Source organism: Dendrobates tinctorius, unplaced genomic scaffold (genome assembly GCF_039654945.1).
Source record: "Dendrobates tinctorius isolate UK_male_01 unplaced genomic scaffold, ASM3965494v1 ptg000160l, whole genome shotgun sequence".
NCBI classification, from domain to species: Eukaryota; Metazoa; Chordata; class Amphibia; order Anura; family Dendrobatidae; genus Dendrobates; species Dendrobates tinctorius.
The window spans coordinates 16,453,816-16,480,602 of record NW_027361827.1 but is presented as its reverse complement, the minus strand read 5'-3'; the positions used below and the strand labels follow the sequence as shown (position 1 = coordinate 16,480,602).

The window sequence follows — 26,787 nt, the reverse complement described above, 5'->3', positions numbered from 1 at the left end:
TCCTACAGTCCCTGCCCAACCCTCCACTCCACCACCCACCACCTCTTCTGCTTCCCACATGTCCACCCATTCTGTAGTTTTTTCCACACCTTCACCTCTAACTGTTCCTTCCCCACCACGATCCCAGTCCTCTCTCCACACTCCCAGTGTCGAAGTGTCCCGCAGCCCCTCCAGCAGTATTTCCACCACACACTACACAGATTTATAATGTGTGTATTTAAATAAAAATGACCAGTTTTATGGTTTCAAAGCTTTATTAAACAAGTTTATTAAAATTTTAAAAAAGTTTACTAAAAAAAACATTTTTCAATAAAAGTTAAATTATTTTACACTGGTTGTCTGTCATTTCTTTCTGCGGCGAAAAAGGTTAAATACAGGGTATTTAAAAGGTGAAATGGTATTCAAAACTAGGTATATAACTGTGGGTAAATTTTAGCTTTTTGCCACAGTTGTGTTCCTGGTTGTGTTTGAAGCAAAGTATTTCACCTAAAAAGTTGTGTTTATTGTTGGTGATTTCCTAACAATGTACACAACTTTTGTTAAAAGGTGAAATACTTTGCATAAAACACAACCAGGTACACACCTGTGGCCTAAAGCTAAAAATAGTAAGACCATGACAAGATAGCCAACTTTGGTTGGCAAAGGTATATACTGTTGGTCCAGAAGGTACACAAGTTTGGTTAGGGCACAAATCTTTCACACTCTGTCATCCTGCCAGTGTACTCTGCCTTGAGGTGACATAAAGTATATTGCAAAATTGTCCCTCATTACTGAAACCGTCACAGAACTTCTAGTGGTAATGTCATGGTAATCTTGCAAGGTGGTTTCTTCAGAGGTGTCCTCAATGGAAATGGGTTCCTTGCAGATAACAAAATTGTGGAGTACCACGCACGCTTTGATCACCTCGTCCACAGTTTCTGTCTTGAGGTTGATCGCAGTCAATAGGACCCGCCATTTGGCTGTCAGAATACCAAAGGTACATTCAACCATTCTTCTTGCTCTTGTGAGGCGGTAATTAAAAATGCGTTTTGGTCTTGTCAATCCTCTGCTAGAGTATGGTTTCAAAAGGTGTTCTGACAGCTGGAAGGCTTCATCCCCTACACAGACAAATGGCATAGGTGGACCAGATGTTTGCGGCAGCGGTCTAGGTGGTGGGAACTGGAAGGTGTTTCCATACAGTTTACGCCCCATGGCAGACAGTTTGAAAACTTGAGAGTCATTGGAGCGGCCATAGGCCCCAATATCAACCGCAATAAATTTGTATTCCGCGTCAGCGATGGCCATGAGGACAATTGAAAAATATTTCTTGTAATTGAAATATTCCAATCCCGATCCAGCTGGCTTTACAATGCGGATATGTTTCCCGTCCACAGCGCCCAAGCAGTTGGGAAACTGACATATCTGTTGAAACTTGTCAGCAATTTCAATCCACCTCTCTTTTGTGGGCTCTGGTAAAAACTCTTCAGCTAAGGAGTCCCACAGTGCACGGCATGTGTACTTCACAATTCCAGATATGGTGGAAATCCCGAGTCTGTACTGGAAATGCAGTGACGAAAGGGATTCTCCAGTTGCAAGAAATCTGTGGGGAATTAAAAAACAATAAATTAGTTTTAAATCACAGCATTACATACCAAAACTGACCTATAACACTTGGAGATACAAACTACCACCAACAAGATTGCAGTGAAAGTGTGCTCTGATGCGAGCATATCCAATAAATGTGGCTTACCTTAAAGTCACCATCAGACGCTCTGCGGGTGAAACAGAGAAGCGGCAATAGGTGTCCGCTTTTCTTATGAGGTGTGCAATGCGCTCCACCAAGTAATCAAAATTCTCCATTTTCATCCTAACATATCCAAAAAATTTATCCGGGTTTCGTCGAAGGTCCATGCAGAGTGTAGAATAGACCCCACGCGTCATTCTCTTGGCTGTGATGGGGTGGATCCACAAACGTCGTCTACGATGCCTGATGCGCTGCTGTCTCGCTCTCTCCTTCTCCAGAACAATCACCCTCAAACGATTCGCCTCCGCTATAAAATCCGCCAAATTCTTCAAAATATTTCCAATGACAACATCCATCTTCGCCAGTAACTTGCTCTTCTCTCCAACCTGCACTTTCTCCTCTACAACCTGTCAAAGAAGGGCTGTAGGAACATGCTATATATAGTTTTCCAGTAGCCAATCCCGTTCGGAAGGCCACAAGGGTCAATTTTAAAAACCGGGAATTTCCCACACAGCAATGGCATAAAGTGAGACTAGGGACTTTTTTTTTTTTAAGTGGCGGAGGAATACAGTGCGGAAGGATACCTACCTTCCGTCATTGGATTCCTGCAGCCCGTAGAGAACGGCAGCAACAGCTGATGCTGCAGTTCTCTACCCAAGATCGTCGTGGGACACACTCGTGGACTGCTTCGGATCGTGGGTGAGTATTTTTGTGGTTTGTTATGTTAATATTTATTCCGTAAAAGACAATGGCTTCGGGGAACAATGTGACAAGTATTGGTAAGTATGTTACTCTATGTTATATGTACTGTATGTCTATGTATGTATTGTATGAATGTATTGTATGTAGTATGTATGTAGTATATATGTGGTATGTATGTAGCATGTAGTATGTATGTAGTATGTATGTAGCATGCATGTAGTATATATGTAGCATGTAGTATGTATGTAGCATGCATGTAGTATATATGTAGTATGTATGTAGCATGTAGTATGTATGTAGCATGCATGTAGTATATATGTAGTATGTATGTAGCATGTAGTATGTATGTAGTATGTATGTAGTATGTATGTGGTATGTATGTAGCATGTAGCATGCATGTAGTATGTATGTAGTATATATGTGGTATGTATGTAGCATGTAGTATGTATGTAGCATGCAGTATGTATGTAGCATGCATGTAGTATATATGTAGTATGTATGTAGCATGTAGTATGTATGTAGTATGTATGTAGTATGTATGTAGTATGTATGTAGCATGTAGCATGCATGTAGTATGTATGTAGTATATATGTGGTATGTATGTAGCATGTAGTATGTATGTAGCATGCAGTATGTATGTAGCATGCATGTAGTATATATGTAGTATGTATGTAGCATATATGTAGTATGTATGTAGCATGTAGTTTGTATGTAGCATGCATGTAGTATATATGTAGTATGTATGTAGCATGCATGTAGTATGTATGTAGTATGTATGTAGTATGTATGTAGCATGTAGTATGTATGTAGCATGCATGTAGTATGTATGTAGTATTTTTTTTTTTTTTTAACATTTAACACATTAGCCGGATGATGGGACTACTACTGTCCCATCATTGGCTAATGTGTCAATCACTGTCATGGTAGCAGGCATCGCCAGATGGGACTTGTAGTCCCATCGGACGATGCTTGCACAGACCCCCGGACATCAGCACAGCCCCCCGGCAGGCCGGCACAGCCCACCGGAGCCTGCACAGCCCCCCTGGCAGGCCGGCACAGCCCCCCGGCAGGCCGGCACAGACCACCGGAGCCTGCACAGACCCCCTGGCAGGCCGGCACAGCCCCCCGAAAGGCCCGTACAGACCCCAGAGAGGCTGTACAAGGGAAAAACAGGATTTTTCTTATTCCGATACCGGAAGTCCCATAGACTTGAATGGGACTTCCGGTATCGGAATCGGCGATACCGATACTTTTTTTTAAGATCGGCCGATCCATTCCGATCCGATACTTTGAAGTATCGGACGGTATCGCTCAACTCTAGTGAAGAGCATGGAAGTAGTGAAACATACATATCTGACAAAATATAACAAAGGTTAATATAGTAACTCCGAACGTCTTAAAAAAAAAAAATTTTTTCCTGCTATTCCATTTGATTGGGCTAAACCTCTATGCCTTTAATGTCTCCTCCACCTCCCCCAATACATTCTACATTATTCTGAGTTGTTTTTCTTCATGTAGAATTAACCTACAAGGAAAGAAAGGGTTTATTTTAATTTCGATATTTCTGTCCCATTGACTTGCATTGGTTTCCTGTATCGGAATCGGCGATATCCGATACTTTTTGGGTATCGGTCCGATCCAATCCGATCCGATATTTCACGATATCGGAAGGTATCACTCAACACTAGTCATGGTCTCTCTGGAAAATTAATTGCCCACCCCTGCTTGAGATGGATAATTATCAAAGACTTGTGTTTTTACCAATCAATCTTACCTTCCTCTGTGGATAGCCTGTGGTATAGGTTATTACCCGACCATTCAAGGATTGATGATGTAGGATTCACATACAGCTTGCAATAACCAGAAATGAGACATGCAATGTCCTTTGCACTATTTGACTCCAGCAAAAGGGAAAGCGGCTAGACAAATGAAAGATAATGTGAATGTCTATAAACAAAAGGACATGCAAAAAAATAGACAAAATGATACATATATATTATTAAGATCAATTAGTGGGTGTCTCGTGGGATTATAAATGTACAGTGGGTACAGAAAGTATTCATACCCCTTTAAATTTTTCACTCTTTGTTTCATAGCAGCCATTTGGTAAATTCAAAAAAGTTAATTTTTTTCTCAATAAAGTACACTCTGCACCCCATTTTGACTGAAAAAAGACAGAAATATAGAAAGTTTTGTAAATTTATTAAAAAAGAAAAACTGAAATATCACATGGACATAAGTATTCAGACCCTTTGGTGAGCCACTCATATTTAAGTCACATGCTGTCCATTTCCTTGTGATCCTCCTTGAGATGGTTCTACTCCTTCATTGGAGTCCAGATGTGTTTAATTAAACTGATAGGACTTGATTTGTAAAGGTGTAAGGGACTGAAGAGGAAGAAGAGCCCAAAGGAGTTTACTGTTATGATTGGGTCACCGAGGAGGAAAGCAAGACCAAGCTAAGCCACAGAAAACCAGAGAGGTTGGTAACTAAGCGGATTGCAGACCTCTGATCCTATCCACACAACTAGCAGTAGCCGTGGAGCGTACCTACGATGATTCTAGACGCCTCGACACAGCTGGAGAACTAAATAAGCCTAAAGCAAGAAAGGGGAAATCTAAACTGCCCCAAAGCAGACCCAAAAGGAATAGATAGCCCCCAAACATATATTGTCGGTGAGACAAGATGAAAACACAAACGCAGGTAGTAAAATAGGCTGAGCAAACGATGGGGCCCAAACTAACTAGACAGGACAGAAAAGGAAAGACACTGTCTGCAATCACGCAAAAAACCTGCAAAAAATGCCCAACACGTCTGATAGAAAAAACACTGAAGTCACTAGACTTTGCCCACTATATCAGCACTCTGGTATATTCTGAAAGCAGAGCAAAGAGAGGCCAATCTAATAAGGGACAATCACAAACTGGCAGAAACAGTAACATAAGGATGGAAATTTAGCATAGCCCCAGCCGGGGCTGGCTGACCACACAAGACTGAAATAGACAAAACCAAATCAAATATGAACAATAGCAAAAGAACACTAAGTTTCCAGCTCAGTCCCTGCATGCTTAAGCTAAGACCTCAGGAGGCAGGAAAAAAATCAGCAGGGATAGAGGGAGTCGGCTGTCTTAAATCCAATCAGAAACTCCAGATGTCCAATCGTCCTCCTCATTATCAGGTGGCAGACCTCTGTTAATTAGATCAGCTCCATTACCTCCTGTAACCACCAGAGGGAGCCCGGAAAGAGAACTCGCGACCCCTCTGTCAATATAACCAGCTCCACCACCTTCACTAGTAACCAGAGGTAGGCCAGAAAGTGAATTCACAACAGTACCCCCCCATGAGGAGGGGTCACTGAACCCTCATCCACGCCACCAGGCCGATTAGGATGGGCCCCGTGAAAAGCATGAACCAATCTATCGGCATGAGTGTCAGAAACAGAGACCCAAGAATTATCCTCCTGGCCATAACCCTTCCATTTGACCAAGTATTGGAGTCTCTGTCTAGCCAAACGAGAATCCAATATTTTCTCTACCTCATACTCCAAATTGCCTTTAACAAATACAGGGTCAGGAGGCGCCGCCATAGGAACTACTGGCTCCACAAATCTCTTCAACAAAGATTTATGAAACACGTTGTGGATCTTAAACGTAACTGGAAGAGCCAATCGGAAAGAAATGGGATTAAGGATCTCCAACATCTTATAAGGTCCATCATTTAGAATGGTAGTAGGCTCGGTCACATCAAGAGAATCCGCAAAGAAACTCCTAGAAAGGGCGTCCGCCTTAACATTCTTAGTGCCCGGAAGAAAAGAGACCACAAAATTAAAATGCGTGAAAAACAAGGCCCACCTAGCCTGTCTAGGATTCAAGCGTTTGGCTGATTCAAGATAAATCAAATTCTTGTGGTCGGTGAGGACCGCAACTTGATGTCTAGCTCCCTCCAACCAATGTCTCCACTCTTCAAATGCCCATTTCATGGCCAACAATTCCCGATTCCCCACGTCAGAGTTACGTTCAGATGGGGAGAATTTTTGAGAAAAAGAAGGCACAGGGATTCATTTTAGAAGCCACTGGATCTTTTTGGGACAAAACAGCTCCTGCACCAATCTCAGAAGCATCCACCTCCACCTGAAATGCAAGTGAGACATCAGGTTGCCGTAGAACCGGAGCAGAAGTGAATCTCCGCTTAAGCTCGTGAAATGCCGAGACTGCCTCTGGAGACCAATTCACCACATCAGCACCCTTTTTGGTCAGATCAGTCAGTGGTTTGACAATACCAGAAAAATTACCTATAAATTTACGATTGAAATTGGCAAAACCCAAAAACTTCTGGAGAGCCTTCAAAGAAGTGGGCTGAACCCAATCATAAATGGCCTGTTCCTTGGCTGGGTCAATTTCAATAGCCGACGGAGACAAAATGAATCCCAAAAATGAAATCCTTTGTACACCAAAGAGGCATTTCGATCCTTTAACATACAGGGAATTTTCCCTCAAAATCCGGAACACAGTCCGGACATGTTCCTCATGAGAATCCCAATCACTGGAAAAGATCAAAATATCATCCAGATAAATGATCAAAACTTATCCACAAAGTCCCAGAAAATATCGTTCATAAAGGATTGGAAGACAGAAGGGGCATTAGTGAGCCCAAAAGGCATCACCAGGTACTCAAAATGTCCCTCCGGAGTATTAAACGCTGTCTTCCATTCATCTCCGTGCTTGATGCGAATAAGATTATATGCTCCCCTGAGGTCAAGCTTGGTAAACCAGCAGGCACTTTTAACTCTGGAAAATAAATCAGAAATCAAGGGTAACGGGTACTGATATTTAACCCCTTTCCTACAATGGACGTAATATTCCGTCCATGTGACCAGGGACCTAATTCCCATGGACGGAATATTACGTCTAATGCGATCAGCTGCACTCACGGGGGGAGCACAACTGATCGCAGCCGGGTGTCAGCTGATTATCACAGCTGACACCCGGCACTATGAGTCAGGGGCGGTCACGGACTGCCCCGACACATTAACCCCTGGCACACCGCGATCAAACATGATCGCGGTATACCGGGGGTTAATGGAAGCATCGGCAGGGAGGGGGCTCCCTCCGTGCTTCCCTGAGCCCCCCACAGCAGCGCAATGTGTGGCGCTGCTGCGAGGAGCTCCTTCCCTGTAGGTCCCCGGATCCAATATGGCGACGGGGACCTTCGGGGGCCTGCAGGCAGCTGGCTTCCTCATGCCTGCAAAGCGCAGGCAAGGAGGAAGCCTGTGTAGTGCCTGTGACAGATTGCTGATCTGTCACAGCGATCTGTGATGTGACAGATCAGTGATCTGTCACAGGACAGTGATGTCCCACCTGGGACAATGTAATAAAGTAAAAAAAAAAAGTGTAAAAATAATTTTTAAAAAATCGCTAAATATGTAAAAAAAAAAAAAAATCCCTAATAAATTCATTTTTTGGAAATAAAAAAACAAAACAATAAAAGTACACATATTTGGTATCGACGCATCCGTAATGACCCGCCCTATAAAACTGTCCCATTAGTTAACCCATTTAGCGAACCCCTTAACAAATAAAAATAAAAAACTAAGCAAAAAATAATGATTTATTATCATACTGCCGAACATAAAGTGCAATAACACGCGATCAAAAAGACGCATATAAATATCCATGGTACCGCTGAAAACGTCATCTTGTCCCACAAAAAATGAGCTGCCACACAGCATCATCAGCGAAAAAATAAAAAAGTTATAGCTCGCAGAATAAAGCGATGCAAAATAATTATTTTTTATATAAAATTGTTTTCATTGCATAAAAGCGTCAAAACATAAAAAAACCAACCTAAATGAGGTATCGCTGTAACCGTACTGACCCGAAGAATAAAACTGCTTTATCAATTTTACAGCACGTGGAACAGTGTAAGCGCACCCCCCAAAAGAAATTCATGAAACGCTGGTTTTTGTTCATTCTGCGTCCCAAAAATCGGAATAAAAAGCGATCAAAAGATGTCACGTGCCCGAAAATGATACCAAAACAAAGTCAACTCGTCCCACAAAAAATAAGACCTCACATGACTCGGTGGGTCAAAATATGGGAAAATTATAGCTCTCAATATGTGGTGATGCAAAAACTATTTTTACAATAAAAAGCGTCTTTTAGCGTGACAGCTGCCAAAAATAAAAACCAGCTATAAATAGTAAATCAAACTCCCCGTTATCACCCCCTTAGTTAGGGAAAAATAATAAAATATAAAAAAATGTATTTATTTCCATTTTCCCATTAGGGTTAGGGCTAGGGCTGAGATTAGGGTTAGGAGTTGTGTTTGGGTTAGGGTTGGAGTTAGAATTGGGGGGTTTCCACTGTTTGGGCACATCAGGTGCTCTCCAAATGCAACATGGCATCTGATCTCAATTCCAGTCAATTCTGCGTTGAAAAAGTCAAATGGTGCTCTTTACCTTCCAATCTCTGCCATGCGCCCAAACAGTGTTTTACCCCCACATATGGGGTATCAGCCTACTCAGGACAAATTGCAAAACAACTTTTGGGGTCCAATTTCTCCTGTTACCTTTAGAAAAATAAAAAATTGGGGGCAAAAATATCATTTTTGTGGAAAAAAATATGATTTTTTTATTTTCACGCCCGGGCGTTATAAACTTCTGTGAAGCACTTGGGGGTTCAAAGTGATCACCACACATCTTGATAAGTTCTGTGGGGGTCTAGTTTCCAAAATGGGGTCACTTGTGGGGAGTTTGAATAGTTTAGGCACATTAGAGGCTCTCCAAACGCACATGACACACGAAGACCATTCCATCAAAGTCTGCTTTCCAAAATGTCACTAGTTCCCTTCCGAGCCCCGACGTGTGCCCATACAGTAGTTTTCTCCCACATATGGGGTATCAGCGTACTCAGGACAAATTGGTCAATAACTTTTGGGGTCCAATTTCTCCTGGTACCCTTGGGAAAATAAAAAAATTGGGGACTAAAAGATCATGTTTGTGGAAAAAATAAGATTTTTTTATTTTCACGCCCGGGCATTATAAACTTCTGTGAAGCACTTGGGGCTTCAAAGTTCTCACCACACATCTAGATAAGTTCCTTGGGGGGGTCTAGTTTCCAAAATGGTGTCATTTGTGGGGGGTTTCCACTGTTCTGGTACATCAGGGGCTTTCCAAACGCGAAATGATGTCCGATCTCAATTCCAGCCAAAAACGTCAAATGGCGCTGCTTCCCTTCCGAGCTCTGCCATGCGCCCAAATAGTCGTTTACACCTACATATGGGGTATCAGCATACTCAGGACAAATTGCACAATAACTTTGAGGGTCCTGTTACCCTTGGAAAATTAAGAATTGTGGGTGAAAAGATCATTTTTGTGGAAAAAATATGATTTTTTAATTGTACCACTGTACTTTATAAACTTCTGTGAAGCCATTGTGGGTTCAAAGTTCCCACCACATATCTAGATAAGTTCCTTGGGGGGTCTAGTTTCCAAAATGGAGTCACTTGTGGGGGGGTTCCACTGTTTAGGTACATCAGGGGCTCTCCAAACGTGACATGGCATCTGATCTGAATTCCAGCCAATTTTGCATTGAAAAAGTCAAACGGCGCTCTTTCCCTTCTGAGCTCTGCCATGCACCGAAACAGTGGTTCCCCTCCACATATCAGATATCAGCGTACTCAGGACAAATTGCACAATAACTTTTGCAGTCCAATTTCTCCTGTTACCCTTGGTAAAATAAAAAAAATTGAACCTGAAGTATTTTTATGTGAAAAAAAGTTAAATGTTCATTTTTTTAAATATTTAAAAGATTCCTGTGAAGCACCTGAAGGGTTAATAAACTTCTTGAATGTGGCTTTGAGCACTTTGAGGGGTTCAGTTTTTAGAATGGTGTCACTTTTGGGTATTTTCTATCATATAGACCCCTCAAAGTGGCTTCAAATGTGATGTGGTCTGTAAAAATAAAATGGTGTTGCAAAAATGAGAAATCGCTGGTCAACTTTTAACCCTTATAACTTCCTAACAAAAAAAAAATTTTGGTTCCAAAATTGTGCTGATGTAAAGTAAACATGTGGGAAATGTTACTTATTAAGTTTTTTGTGTGCCGTATCTCTGTGATTTAAGGGCATAAAAATTAAAAGTTGGAAAATTGCGAAATTTTCAAAATTTTCGCCAAATTTCTGTTTTTTCACAAATAAACACAAGTTATTTGAATGAAATTTTACCACTAACATGAAGTACAATATGTCACGAGAAAACAGTGTCAGAATCACCGAGATCCATGGAAGCGTTTCAGAGTTATTACCTCATAAAGGGACAGTGGTCAGAATTTGGCCGGGAGTTAACGTGCAAACCACCCTTGGTAGTGAAAGGGTTAACAGTGATTTTGTTAAGGGAACGATAGCCAATACAAGACCTTAATGAACCATCTTTCTTGGTCACAAAAAAAACACGGCACCTAAGGGTGAAGAAGATGTTCTAATATGACCCTTCTCCAACAACTCCTTGATATAAGATCGCATAATACCAGGTTCGGGTACCAATAAGTTGTAAAGCCGACCCTTGGGAAATTTACACCCGGGCATTAACTCAATTGCACAGTCATAACTTCTATGAGGAGGCAAAGACGCAGACTTACTCTCACTAAATACATCAGAAAAATCATCCAAATAATCAGGAATATCATGAGACTGGGGAGAGGTGGAGAAAACAGGAGTGTCATTAAGAACACATTGACAACCCCAACTCACCACAGACACAGATTTCCTATCCAAAACAGTATTATGAGTTTGCAACCAGGAAAAACCCAGAACAATAGTATCATGCAAATTGTGCAGCACCAAAAATTTTCAATTTTCTTGGTGGTCCGGGGCGACTCGTATTATCACCTGGGTCCAAAACTGGGGTTTATTCTCCGCCAAAGGAGTAGCATCAATACCCCTCAAAGGGATAGGAGTCCGCAGGGGTATCATGGGAAAACCATAACATTTAGGAAAGTCCAAATCCATCAGATTCAAAGCTGCTCCTGAATCCACAAAAGCCTTAGCGGAAAATGTAGATAAGGAGCAGATCAGAGTAATTGCCAAAAGGAACTTAGGTTGTACACAGCAAATGTGTGCGCAAAACACTTCTCTCGTTTAGGGCAGGCAGAAATAGTATGAGAGGCATCTCCACAGAAAAAACACAGCTTATTACGCCTTCTCAACTCCTGATGTTGCGCCCTAGACAAAACCCTATCACATTGCATGGGTTCAGACGTATGCTCAAAAGGCGGCAATGCCTCTCATGAAGTTTTATGTTCACGTAAACGCCAATCAACTTGAATGGCTAATGACATAGAATCATCAAGACCAGAGGGAACAGGAAATCCCACCATAACATCTTTTACGGTTTCCGATAAACCCTTCCGAAAGAGAGCTGCTAAGGCACCGTCATTCCATGTAGTAAGGACCGCCCACTTTTGGAATTTTTGACAGTATATCTCTGCAGAATCCTGACCCTGGTTCAATGCCAATAGGGTTTTCTCAGCTTGATCAATAGCATTAGGTTCATCATACAACAACCCCAAGGCTTGAAAAATATGTGTCCACATTAGTCAGAATAGGATTTCCAGGTGTCAGAGAAAAAGCCCACTCCTGGGGATCGCCGCGCAGCAAGGAGATGACAATTTTAACCTGCAGCACAGAGCTCCCCGATGAGATAGGCTTCAAGGCAAGAAATAGTTTACAATTATTCTTAAAATTCAAAAATTTAGACCGATCCCCAGAAAACACATCAGGAGAAGGGATTTTTGGTTCAACAGCAGGTGACTGAGCGAGATAGGCAGAAATTCCCCACACTTCAGCATCGAGCTGCTCAACATGATCAGACAATTGCTTAATCTCAATTAAAGAAAAAAAAATCCTCCTACGGCCCCAGAGAAAAAGAGGAAAAATTATATATAAAAAAAATTCTGACACTTTTTTTTTTTTTTTACAATTCTCTCCTGTGGTTTAGGCTGGTGATTCTGTTATGATTGGGTCACCGAGGAGGAAAGCAAGACCAAGCTAAGCCACAGAAAACCAGAGAGGTTGGTAACTAAGCAGATTGTAGACCCCTGATCTTATCCACACAACTAGCAGTAGCCGTGGAGCGTACCTACGATGATTCTAGACGCCTCGACACAGCTGGAGAACTAAATAAGCCTAAAGCAAGAAAGGGGAAATCTAAACTGCCCCAGAGGAGACCCCAAAGGAATAGATAGCCCCCAAACATATATTGTAGGTGAGACAAGATGAAAACACAAACGCAGGTAGGAAAATAGGCTGAGCAAACGATAGGGTCCAAACTAACTAGATAGGACAGAAAAGGAAAGACACTGTCTGCAATCGCACAAAAAACCCTGCAAAAAATGCCCCACACATCTGATAGAAAAAACACTGAAGTCACTAGACTTCGCCCACTATATCAGCACTCTGGTATATTCTGAAAGCAGAGCAAAGAGAGGCCAATCTAATATGGGACAAAAACAAACTGGCACAAACAGTAACATAAGGATGGAAATTCAGCACAGCCCCAGCCGGGGCTGGCTGACCACACAAAACTAAAATAGACAAAACCAAATCAAATGTGAACAATAGCAAAAGAACACTAAGTTTCCAGCTCAGTCCCTGCATGCTCAAGCTAAGACCTCAGGAGGCAGGAAAAAAATCACCAGCAGGGATAGAGGGAGTCGGCTGTCTTAAATCCAGTCAGAAACTCCAGATGTCCAATCGTCCTCCTCATTATCAGGTGGCAAGCCTCTGTTAATCAGATCAGCTCCATTACCTCCAATAACCACCAGAGGGAGCACAGAAAGAGAACTCGCGATCCTTCTGTCAGTATAGCCAGCTCCACTACCTTCACTAGTAACTAGAGGTAGGCCAGAAAGCGAAATCACAACAGACCCAGGTTTCACGGCTGAAGATAAGAAGAATCTGGGAAAAGATCGAGAGTCTGGGGAAAGCCCTTACTGCTGTCTTGAGGACCAGCAGCATACCCCTAGGTAACGCTTGGAAGCAGGCGGAGGGATATAGAGGAGAGGTGCGGAGCATGAAGAAGACTTCAGTGGCAGCTCCAGAGCATAACTCCATATCCTGGAGTGAAGAGCAACCGCAGATGAGAGATGCTTCCCACCGAGGTCGACAATCCTGACTAAAGAGCCCACAAAACAAACGCAGACGTGAGTGCTCGGCATTCAGAAAAGTGGGAAACCTGTCCAGAAATTGCCTTACCCGAGAAAAGCGGTGGCAAAGATCTGCTCACCCCGCTGAGAGTCCTGCTAATTGGAGGGAACGTCGCTCCTGGAGGGACAGGTATGACGGGAGGAGAGCTCCACTCAGAGCAAGACAGTGTCATGGCGTCAGATGCCGAGAAGAGATAGAGAGGTGTTGTGAATTCGCTTTCTGGCCTCCCTCTGGTTATTACTGAAGGTAGTGGAGCTGGTCAGATTGACAGAGGGGTTGCAAGTTCTCTTTCTGGGCTCCCTCTGGTGGTTACTGGAGGTAATGGAGCTGATCTGATTGACAGAGGCTTGCCACCTGATAATGAGGATGACGATTGGAGATCTGGGGTTTCAGATTGGGATTTAAGACAGCCGACTCCCTCTATCCCTGCTGGTGATTTTCTTCCTGTGCCTCCTGAGGTCTGATGTCTTCAGCTCTGTCCCTGCATGATTCAGCTAAGTGGTTGGAGATCCTTAAACCCATTTCTTTCCTATTGGCTCTTCCAGTTACGTTTAAGATCCACAACGTGTTTCATAAATCTTTGTTGAAGAGGTTTGTGGAGCCAGTAGTTCCTATGGCGGCGCCTCCTGACCCTGTATTTGTTAAAGGCAATTTGGAGTATGAGGTAGAGAAAATATTGGATTCTCGTTTGGCTAGACAGAGACTTCAGTACTTGGTCTAATGGAAGGGTTATGGCCAGGAGGATAATTCTTGTGTCTCTGCCTCTGACATTCATGCTGAAAGATTGGTTTGTGCTTTTCATGGGGCCCATCCTGATAGGCCTGGTGGCGTGCATGGAAGAGGGTTCGATGACCCCTCCTCAAGGGGGGGTACTGTTGTGAATTCGCTTTCTGGCCTCCCTCTAGTTATTACTGAAGGTAGTGGAGCTGGTCAGATAGACAGAGAGGTTGCGAGTTCTCTTTCTTGGCTCCCTCTGGAGTTACTGGAGGTAATGGAGCTGATCTGATTGACAGAGGCTTGCCACCTGATAATGAGGAAGATGACTGGAGATCTGGGGTTTCAGAGTGGGATTTAAGACAGCTGACTCCCTCTATCCCTGCTGGTGATTTTCTTCCTGTGCCTCCTGAGGTCTGATGTCTCCAGCTCTGTCCCTGCATGATTCAGCTAAGTGGTTCATTTGCTATTCTGTTTGCATTTTATCTGGTTTTGTCTATCTCTGCTTTGTGCGGGTCAGCCAGCTCCGGCTGGGGCTGTGCTGAATCACCGCCCATATGTTACTGCTTGTGCCAGTGTGTTTTGTCCCCTGTTAGATTGGTCTCTTTTTGCTCTGCTTTCAGAATATACCAGAGTGCTGATATAGTGGGGGCGAAGTCGTGCGACTTCTGTGTTTTTGTGCATCAGATGTATTGGACTTTTTGCAGTGTTTTTTTGCATGATTGCAGACAGTGTCTTTCCTTTCCTGTCTAGTCAGTGTGGACCCCATCATTTCCTCAGTCTATTTTCCTGCCTGCGTTTGTGTTTTCATCTTGTTTCACCCACAATATATGTTTGGGGGCTATCTATTCCTTTGGGGTCTGCTCTTGGGCAGTTTAGATTTCCCCTTTCTTGCTTTAGGCTTAGTTAGCTCTGTGGCTGTGCTGAGGCATCTAGGATCATCGTAGGTACGCTCCACGGCTACTGCTAGTTGTGTGGATAGGATCAGGGGTCTGCAGTCCGCTTAGTTACCAACCTCTCTGGTTTTCTGTGGCTTAGCCTGGGCCTGCTCTCCTCCTCGGTGACCCATTCATAACAGAGAGGGTGCCGAATGTCCACGGTCAAATGTCTGTGCTGTCCCGACGCGTAGAAGTGGGTTTAGCAGAATTCGAACCTGGGTCTAGAGGTCTCGACGGTGAGATTCGACCTGAAGAGGAGGAAGGGACAACTGCCCAAGTGGTCCATCGGAGTAAGTCACCACCAGGCTTGCCACAAGCTACCGGTAAAGGAGAAGAGGTGAGAAGAGGTAACAAGAGTTCTCAAGATGCACGCTCGTACGGTTCTTGTCAGAAAGGTGCTAGTGTCGTCCCCTGAGGTGGAGGATGTGCTGGCCGTCAGCTCACGAGATCCTGACCAGACGGAAGAGATGGAGCAGCTGTGTGAGACAAGAAGTGTGGATGAAAAGCCATGGGAAGCGATACCCACAGAGCACGGCGCGGATGACGAAGGGTCCGGCCTGCATGGTCTTAGTCCATCTAATTCTAGTCTTGATGAGGATGCTCCTGTCAAAGGGGGGGGTAGCTATGGAGAAGAATTACCTGTACTAAGCCCCCAGACCGAGGAACCCGGGCAAGGAACCTCTGAAGTTGTCGATAACGACAGAGAAAAGGACGAATCGCTTACTCAAACGTCTCCTAGCGGCAAAGCAAAAACAAAGAAGACAAAGCCAAGTTCATCTGAGGTATTTTCTTTTGCAGCTGATGAATATGAAGATGAAGACTGGAGTATCTTCAAGCAGCCTCACTGGAAGAAATTGGAGCCAGCAAGACAAGAGGATGTTATGAGTTCATTTTCCCCTTCACCATTGAGGTCTGATGAACTCCCTCTTCTGGTGAAGGAAGGTAGTGAGGCTGATTACCAAGCACCTGAGCTGGGAGAGGATGACTGGGCGACGGGGATCTCTGACTGGATATAAGGCAGCCAACGCCCTTCTGCCTCGCTGGTGATTTCTCTGTGGAATTCTAAGAGACCAGTCTGATTCCTGCTCCTCAAAAGCTAAGTTTTCTGCTTTGCCTTTTTGCATTTGTGTTTTGGTTTTAGTTTGCCTTGCTTTTCTGGATTCTGCCATTCCCTGCTGGGGTGAGCTGAATTCCTTTTTTGTCGGTTTGCTCTGTCTTCAGAAAATACCTGAGTACTGACATAGTCTTTTTGAAGCCTAGCGTCTTCAGGGCCTTTTTCCCTGTCAGTCTGTTGGCTCTTATTTTGATAGGGTTTTTCGCGGACTGCAGACAGCAGCTTTCCTATCCTGTCCTATCTAGTTAGCTTGGGCCCCATCATTTGCTCAGTCTATCTTTCTATCTGTGTTAGTGTTTTTCATCTTGCTTCACCGTCATTATATGTTGGGGGCTGCCAATTGCTTTGGGCTCTGCTCTGGGGCAGTTTAGATTTCCCTCTCTGTCTTTAGGCTAGGCAGTTCTCCGGCTGTGATCGAGGGGTCTAGGGCATCGTAGGAACCCCCCACGGCTATTGCTAGTTGTTGTTGATAGGTTCAGGGGTCTGCAATCCGATAGCTGCCAACTTCTCTGGTTTTCTGGACTTAGCTAGCATTTCTGTTTTTGCCTCCTACGGTGACTCATTCATAACAAGAGGAGTTGCGAAAGTTGTGGGCAGCTGTCGGTCCTCAGGTGGACATAGTGGAGCACGACGAACCCTCTCCCATGAAATGACGAGCTTTAAGAAAGGGGGAATGTAAGGGGGTGAAGAGGAAGAAGGGCCCAAAGGAGGTTACCTTCCCTGCTCTGTATCCAGAACCACCTAGCCAGACAGCAGGGTTGCCAGGGGGAAGACTTTCTACCCTGGACCAACTGGACCATGTGACTGCAGGGGGCAGTAAGGGAAAATGAGGTTTGCTGGACAGGAAGTGGTGCAGGGAAATGGCGGAAAAGGAGAGTGCACCAGGCACAGAGCAGAGAGCGCCAGAGACAGGGGAGAGTGCACCAGGGAGAAAGCAGGCTGCAGCACCGCGCTCCCAGAGAGAGAGAACGCCCCATCAGAGTTCTGGGACTGAAGTACGAGACATAGTGTGTGCTGTATGTGAGACCTCTGAAAGTGCAGAGACAGTGACCCGAGTGCGCAGTTCTGGGGACCGCAGTGACAAGCCGGGGCCCCTGAGTGTGGAGACTTCCCAGTGTGCGCAGCATTGTTACTGCAGAGAGACTGTCAGTGTACCATACAGAGACTGAGAGCAGGGGAGACTCAGGTTCGCAGCGTCTCCCTGCGTCCTGCTTTAACCCCTGAGGTTCCAGCTTCATCCAGAAGGAGAGACTACAGAGTCTTCAAGTGCTGCTGTTGTCAGTGCCCACGTGGGAGAAAGAGACCCAGCAATCAAGCTGATTGCCCCGGACTGATAAGTTACAAGAATTCCAGTTTAACTATTTCAACTCTGCATAACGTTTAATAGCTTTCCCAAGCTTTTCTACTGTTTACCATTTATTCTGTCACTTTTACCCCCCACATATTCTCCCTGTGTGGAGAATCTATCCCCTGTAAATAAACTCTTTAACTCTTGGTCTGTCTCTGATCCCTGGCGACATCCTTCAGTACCTGCAGGTTATTACAAAGGCACACACCTGTCTATAAAAGACCTCACAGTTCACAGTTCATGTCAGACCAAATGAGAATCATGAGGTCAAATGAACTGCCCAAGGAGCTCAGAGACAGAATTGTGGCAAGGCACACTTCTGGCCAAGGTTACAAAAGACTTTCTGCAGTACTCAAGGTTCCTAAGAGCACAGTGGCCTCCATCATCCTTAAATGGAATAAGTTTGGGACTACCAGAAGTCTTCCTTGACCTGGCTGTTAAGCCAAACTGTGCAATCATGGGAGAAAAGCCTTGGTGAGAGAGGTAAAGAAGAACCCAAAGATCACTTTGGCTGAGCTCCACAGATGAAGTAGGGAGATGGGAGAAAGTTCCACAAAGTCAACTATCACTGCAGCCCTCTACCAATCGGGCCTTTATGGTAGAGTGGCCCGACGGAAGCCTCTCCTCAGTGCAAGACATATGAAAACAAATATAAAGTTTGCTAAAAAACACTTGAAGGACTCACAGACTATGAGACATAAGATTCTCTGGTCTAATGAGACAAAGATAGAACTTTTTGGTGATAATTCTAAGCGGTATGTGTGAAGAAAACCAGGAACTGCTCATCACCTGCCCAATACAATCCCAACAGTGAAACCTGGTGGTGGCAGCATCATGCTATGGGGGTGTTTTTCAGCTGCAGGGACAGGATGACTGGTTACAATTGAAGGAAGCACTTGGCCGAAGCTTCACCTTCCAACAAGACAATGACCCTAAGCACACAGTTAAAATAACAAAGGAGTGGCTTCAGAACAACTCTGTGACCATTCTTGACTGGCCCAGCCAGAGCACTGACCCAAACCCTATTGAGCATCTCTGGAGAGGCCTGAAAATGGCTGTTCACAAACGTTCACCATCCAACCTGACAGAACTGGAGAGGATCTGCAAGGAAGAATGTCAGAGGTTCCCCAAATCCAGGTGTGAAAAACTTGTTGCATCTTTCCCAAGAAGACTCATGGCTGTACTAGCTCTAAAGGGTGTTTTTACTCAATACTGAGCAAAGGGTCTGAATACTTATGACTAGTGTTGAGCATTCCGATACCGCAAGTATCGGGTATCGGCCGATACTTGCTGTATCGGAATTCCGATACCGACTTCCGATATTTTTTCAATATCGGAAGTCGGCATCGGAATCGGAAGTTCAAAGTTGATTGACAGCCTGACGTCATCATGATGCGCGGTGTGTGCGCATCGTGATGCGCCGTCATTTCGGGCCTTCCGGGGGTCTCTGCCGGCCTGCCGGGGGGCTGTGCCGGCCTCCCGGGGGGCTGTGTGGACTGCCCGGGGTCTGTACCGGCCTGCCGGGGGGGCTGTGCCGGCCTGCCGGTGGTCTGTGCACCCTGTGGGGGTCTGTACCGGCCTGCCGGGGGGCTGTGCCGGCCTGCCGGGGGGCTGTGCCGGCCTGCCGGGGGGCTGTGCTGATGTCCGGGGGTCTGTGCAAGCATCGTCCGATGGGACTACAAGTCCCATCTGGCGATGCCTGGTACCATGACAGTGATTGACACATTAGCCAATGATGGGACAGTAGTAGTCCCATCATCCGGCTAATGTGTTAAATGTTAAAAAAAAAAAAATACTACATACATACTACATGCATGCTACATACATACTACATGCTACATACATACTACATACATACTACATACATAACACATATATACTACATACATACTACATACATACTACATACATACTACATATATACTACATGCATGCTACATACATACTACATGCTACATACATACTACATATATACTACATACATACTACATACATACTACATGCATGCTACATACATACTACATACTACATGCATGCTACATACATACTACATGCTACATACATACTACATATATACTACATACATACTACATACATACTACATGCATGCTACATACATACTACATGCTACATACATACTACATATATACTACATGCATGCTACATACATACTACATGCTACATACATACTACATATATACTACATACATACTACATATATACTACATGCATGCTACATACATACTACATGCTACATACATACTACATATATGCTACATACATACTACATATATACTACATACATACTACATATATACTACATGCATGCTACATATATACTACATACATGCTACATACATACTGCATGCTACATACATACTACATGCTACATACATACCACATATATACTACATACATACTACATGCATGCTACATGCTACATACATACCACATACATACTACATACATACTACATACATACTACATGCTACATACATACCACATATATACTACATACATACTACATACAATACATTCATACAATACATACATAGACATACAGTACATATAACATAGAGTAACATACTTACCAATACTTGTCACATTGTTCCCCGAAGCCATTGTCTTTTACGGAATAAATATTAACATAACAAACCACAAAAATACTCACCCACGATCCGAAGCAGTCCACGAGTGTGTCCCACGACGATCTTGGGTAGAGAACTGCAGCATCAGCTGTTGCTGCCGTTCTCTACGGGCTGCAGGAATCCAATGACGGAAGGTAGGTATCCTTCCGCACTGTATTCCTCCGCCACTTAAAAAAAAAAAAAGTCCCTAGTCTCACTTTATGCCATTGCTGTGTGGGAAAAGCATGTAGTATGTATGTAGCATGCATGTAGTATATATGTAGTATGTATGTAGCATGTAGTATGTATGTAGTATGTATGTAGTATGTATGTGGTATGTATGTAGCATGTAGCATGCATGTAGTATGTATGTAGTATATATGTGGTATGTATGTAGCATGTAGTATGTATGTAGCATGCAGTATGTATGTAGCATGCATGTAGTATATATGTAGTATGTATGTAGCATGTAGTATGTATGTAGCATGCATGTAGTATGTATGTAGTATGTATGTAGTATGTATGTAGTATATACACTCACTGGCCACTTTATTAGGTACACCTGTCCAACTGTGTGTTAAGACTTAATTTCTAATCAGCCAATCACATGGCGGCAACTCAGTGCATTTAGGCATGTAGACATGGTCAAGACAATCTCCTGCAGTTCAAACCGAGCATCAGTATGGGGAAGAAAGGTGATTTGAGTGCCTTTCAACGTGGCATGATTGTTGGTGCCAGAAGGGCTGGTCTGAGAATTTCAGAAACTGCTGATCTACTGGGATTTTCACGCACAACCATCTCTAGGGTTTACAGAGAATGGTCCGAAAAAGAAAAAAAAAACAGTGAGCGGCAGTTCTGTGGCCGGAAATGCCTTGTTGATGCCAGAGGTCAGAGGAGAATGGGCAGACTGGTTCGAGCTGATAGAAAGGCAACAGTGACTCAAATTGCCACCCGTTACAACCAAGGTAGGCAGAAGAGCATCTCTGAACGCACAGTGCGTCGAACTTTGAGGCAGATGGGCTACAGCAGCAGAAGACCACACTGGGTACCACTCCTCTCAGCTAAGAACAGGAAACTGAGGCTACAATTTGCACAAGCTCATCGAAATTGGACAGTAGAAGATTGGAAAAACGTTGCCTGGTCTGATGAGTCTCGATTTCTGCTGCGACATTCGGATGGTAGGGTCAGAATTTGGCGTAAACAACATGAAAGCATGGATCCATCCTGCCTTGTATCAACGGTTCAGGCTGGTGGTGGTGGTGTCATGGTCTGGGGAATTTTTTCTTGGCACTCTTTGGGCCCCTTGGTACCAATTGAGCATCGTTGCAACGCCACAGCCTACCTGAGTATTGTTGCTGACCATGTCCATCCCTTTATGACCACAATGTACCCAACATCTGATGGCTACTTTCAGCAGGATAATGCGCCATGTCATAAAGCTCGAATCATCTCAGATTGGTTTCTTGAACATGACAATGAGTTCACTGTACTCAAATGGCCTCCTCAGTCACCAGATCTCAATCCAATAGAGCATCTTTGGGATGAGGTGGAACGGGAGATTCGCATCAGGGATGTGCAGCCGACAAATCTGCGCCAACTGTGTGATGCCATCATGTCAATATGGTCCAAAATCTCTGAGGAATGCTTCCAGCACCTTGTTGAATCTCTGCCACGAAGAATTGAGGCAGTTCTGAAGGCAAAAGGGGGTCCAACCCCTTACTAGCATGGTGTACCTAATAAAGTGGCCAGTGAGTGTATGTAGTATGTATGTAGCATGTAGTATGTATGTAGCATGTAGTATGTATGTAGCATGCATGTAGTATATATGTAGTATGTATGTAGTATGTATGTAGTATGTATGTAGTATATATGTGTTATGTATGTAGTATGTATGTAGTATGTATGTAGTATGTATGTAGTATGTATGTAGCATGTATGTAGTATGTATGTAGTATATATGTGTTATGTATGTGTTATGTATGTAGTATGTATGTAGTATGTATGTAGCATAGACTTGAATGGGACTTCCGGTATCGGAATCGGCGATACCGATACTTTTTTTTTAAGATCGGCCGATCCATTCCGATCCGATACTTTGAAGTATCGGACGGTATCGCTCAACTCTACTTATGACCATATGAAATTTCAGATTTTTCTTTTTTCAAAAATTTGCAAAAATTTCTACATTTGTTTTTTTCCAGTCAAGATGGGGTGCAGAGTGTACATTAATGAGAAAAAAAAACTCTTTTGAATTTACCAAATGGCTGCAATGAAACAAAGAGTGAAAAATTTAAAGGGGTCTAAATAATTTCCATACTCACTGTATAATCACTGGGACTCCCACTACTAGAACCTCATCGCTGTTAGCGACAGTCATTCATGCAGACTACAATTTAATTCAATGTCTACGAGACTGATGATGAGATCCCAGTATTCTCTGTCTATTGTGGTAAGAAAAAAATAGCAATAGTGACCTTTTCTTTTAAGAGTATAGCAGGTTTATACAGATGCATCAATACCAACTATGTGCATTTTTTGCATAATAAAGCAGGAAAGTAGATTTTCTAAAAAAAAAAAATATTTTAACTTTTTTTTTGCTCAGATTGCCTGTATGTAGCAGAAATGCTCACTTGCTTTGTTCACCCCATGGTTGGCGCTCATAGCAATCCGGCAATGACAACCATAGGAGTCTGCTTCAGACCTCTGGTTGTCATGCTGACACATCGGTGACCCGTGATCATGTGACGGGGTCACCGATTGTTGGGATTTTACGACAAGCGCGAGTTAAATGCTGCTCTCAGAAATTGACAGCGGCATTTACCTAGTTAACATCCGCAGGTGGATTGCGTTTCCACCCACGACTGTTGTGGGCACATGTCAGCTGTATAGATCAGCTGTCATGTGCCCGGCTGAGCACGCGCCAAACAGGGGGAGTCCGACATCGGCGTACTATTACGCCTGATGTTGGAAAGGGGTTATTAGATGCCCTAAGATGGCAAGCATAGGGGCAACTGATAAGCCCCCATTTACCGTAGCAACCCACTGACACCTCACAATTACATAGTGGGGGTGTTGTTATGGTGACTGATGAAGCTAATGACACTATTGAGTTCTCTCTAATCTTGGATCACAGCAGCAAAAACCACCACCATTACTGCACAGCACATCCTGACAATGCCGTATTTGCAGTTGTCATTGATTCCACTTACCTTGACATCCTGCAGGTAGACCTTCACCAGGCTCACTTTCTCTGATTCTGCAGTTAGCTCCATTTTGCTGATGTTGGAGAATTCTGCTAAGTTTATCATGATGTTCAGTTTGTTGTTAATAATCTGACTGATCCCATACTTGGCTCCAACAAGAAGAGTGACGTATGATTCTCTGTCCTGCAGCTGAAATAAAAATATAAACTTCTAAACAATATCTGATATACATTATACTAAGTGCTGTAATCTCAAAGGGGTAACATGTGCAACCAGGTACTATGTGGTATATAGTAAACCGAGTGCAGTATTTTCTAACTCTGACTGTGTAGGCTAACATTTAGAAGCCCCAATTCCCCTAACATGTGTTTTATGTAATTTCAGTGGAGCATCTTTATGGGTTCTGTAGCAAAGCCAGGTAGGACTGGGTTAAATCCTAGCACTGCAGGTCTTAATTAGATGCACCTGGCTAGCTTTAACTAAGAATCAGGATCTGTGTTCACTAGGTGTGTCAGGCTTCTGAATGAAGCATAGTCTAGTGCCAGAATCTGGTGAGAGTCCAGCCAAAATGTGAGCTGTAGTTGGGAGAGAAACAAGTCAGTCTCTCTTTCTGAATGAAGATCGCATGGGTCAGCTAGGACAGCTGAGCAGTCTGTGTGCTGGAGCTGCAGACATCACTTCTGTTGGGTGCTGGAAGATGTTGAAGCTCAGGCTGCAGGGAATACCAAGAGAAAGGACTGTAATCTGTTCAGGTGAGCCTGCACTGACATATCTGTCCTGCTAAATGAACTGTTTATTTTCTGTGATACCTTTGTGCCCATAAGAGGCTGTTTTGCTTTAGAATCTCTTGGTGTTTTATGAAAACAAAACAACTGCACCTGTTGAGAACAAACTGCATTGCCTGTATGAACGCTACCTAATGACAAATTGAGAATGTGTATTCCTACAACCTTTTTTCCCTCAGTAAAATTTCTGCCAACATCTATAGACATTAGACTACACCAATAACACAAGACATTTATTAATACAGTAATCCTGACAGGAATCTGTCAGCAAGTTTTTGCTATGTAATCTGAAGACATCAGGAGATATGGGCTTAAACACAGAATTCAGAGATGTGTTATTTATTAGGCTGTGTGCCATTGTTTACATACACTGAAGGATTTATCACCAGGACGTCATCACTGCCTGGTTTAAAGCTCACAGGACTGCTAGAGCGACTACACTGTCTCCTTTCAAAAAGCAGCTCACTGTTAATAGTCAATATACATAGAGAGATGTTTTGTGGGTGAGATAAGCTTTCCCAGCTCTGCTACATGCAAAAAAACCCTGTTTGGGAGAGAAGAACAGACAAATCGCAGCGCCCTAAGTGCGTAAACACAATATTATAGTCTTTAAAGGGTGCACAATTTTATGTACTCACCTGATAGAAGACTGATATGGCTTTAGATTGTCTATCCTCAAAAATCCAAAGATGATATTCCATATTTTTTTTATTTGATAGGTTTTATTTGATCGGTTAAAAAAGAGGAGATACAACGCGTTTCGGATACAGTGCATAATCTTCATCAGGTATCATAAAAACACAGTAGAAATCCTAATAGTATAAAATTCAGTTACACTTATATATAGTAGCAACCTTTTATCCCAGTCTCAGAAACTTGATTTAGGGTGTGGACCAAGTTCAGGAACACACCCACTGTTTGATCCAACCTTAACAACATAGATGCAAGAAGAGAAAAAAAAACCCAGAGGAAGAAAAACCCAGAAAAAAAAAGCAACATTCAAACTCTCTCTATGATATCATTCAATCCATTTGGATATAATGTTCCCAGACGATATATCCAAAACGTTTCTTTAAGGTTTAAAAGAGCATTCCTATTTGCAACACCAGAGGGTATCTGCTCCACCGGAGTTACTTTTATGTTAAAAATTTTGTTATGTTTAAATAGCAGATGCCTTGAGAGACTATGTTTTATAAAGCCGTTTTTTGCTCTATTTCTGTGACCATTAATGCGGGACCGCAGTGTCTACACAGTGCATCCCACATATTGCAAACCGCAACTGCATGTGATGACATATATAACAAAATCACTGCTACAGGTGAGTCTTTGTGAAATCTCAAAGACCTCACCGGTACTATTACATTTGATAGTTTTAGCCCCGTAATCTAGGATCCCACAGGTACAACGTTTTTTTAGAGGTGCATTTAAAAACTCCATTTCCTTGAGAAACACCACATAAAATTTCATCCATACTTTTTTTATGTTTTTTCCTTTTGAATCCAACTGTTTTTTTTAATTTACTGGGGGCCACCAAATTTTTCAAAGTTTTCCCCCGTCTATATGTAATCCCTGCTTTATCAGGGAGATGTTTTCCCAAAACAGGGTCACGCGTCTACCCCTGAGAATCTTCACACTATGCTTAATAGAAATGTGAAAAAGAAAAAACCTTCACCCATTGAAAAAACTATTTACCAATATTTTGAAAGCACAGTTCTTATGACTTTATTTCCCCTAATGAATGTTGTCACAAAATTCAATTTCCAGCGATCATCACTTTTTTCTTTACCAATAGTCAAATTATCCCCCTTCCTATTTTTTCCTTTTAAACATTCCTCTTGTGTTTTTACTTTGTTATCCCTATATGCACCATTTATCAAATTTTTTTGGTATCTTTTTAACTTAAATTTTCTTTTTAGAATTTTAGACTGAGCTACATTCTCTCATACAATTCTTTCTTATACGAAAAAATTGGCTGTGGGGTATATTAACTTTCCACTTCTTGTAATGTGCACTGTTGAAATCTAAACAGCCGTTTGAATCCACCTTTCTAAAGTGGGTTTTTGTAATAATTTTTTTCCCACTATGGCTGATCTCTAGATCAAGAAACACCATTTTTTCTTTATTAATTTGTGATGTAAAGGTAATCCCCCAGGTGTTATTATTGAACTCCTTTATTAACTGCGCTGCTTCCTCCTCTCTCCCCTTCCATATAATAATCAGATCATCTATGAAGCGCTTACAAAGCCTTATTTTGTCATTGAAAACAGGCTTAGAGAATGACAAACAGGACTCTTGTCGCCCCATGAATAAGTTTGCGAAACTTGGCGCGACCCGAGTCCCCATCGCGGTGCCGAGCAACTGTAAATATAGTATGCCTTCAAAAATGAACACATTGTGTTCAAGAATGAATTTAAGACCCTTTAACAGAAAA

General features: G+C 43.0%; 1 protein-coding gene across 1 annotated transcript in view; it reads right to left on the bottom strand.

The window, feature by feature from the left end:
- FRMPD1 (FERM and PDZ domain containing 1) overlaps window positions 1-26,787 on the bottom strand; it is a 508,177-nt gene that overhangs the window by 25,102 nt on the left and 456,288 nt on the right. The window contains exons 13-14 of the mRNA XM_073549674.1: window positions 23,578-23,760; window positions 4,200-4,344 (exon numbers count right to left, since the gene is read on the bottom strand). Coding sequence (XP_073405775.1) covers window positions 4,200-4,344; window positions 23,578-23,760 — 328 coding nt within the window. The remainder of the gene's footprint in view (window positions 1-4,199; window positions 4,345-23,577; window positions 23,761-26,787) is intronic.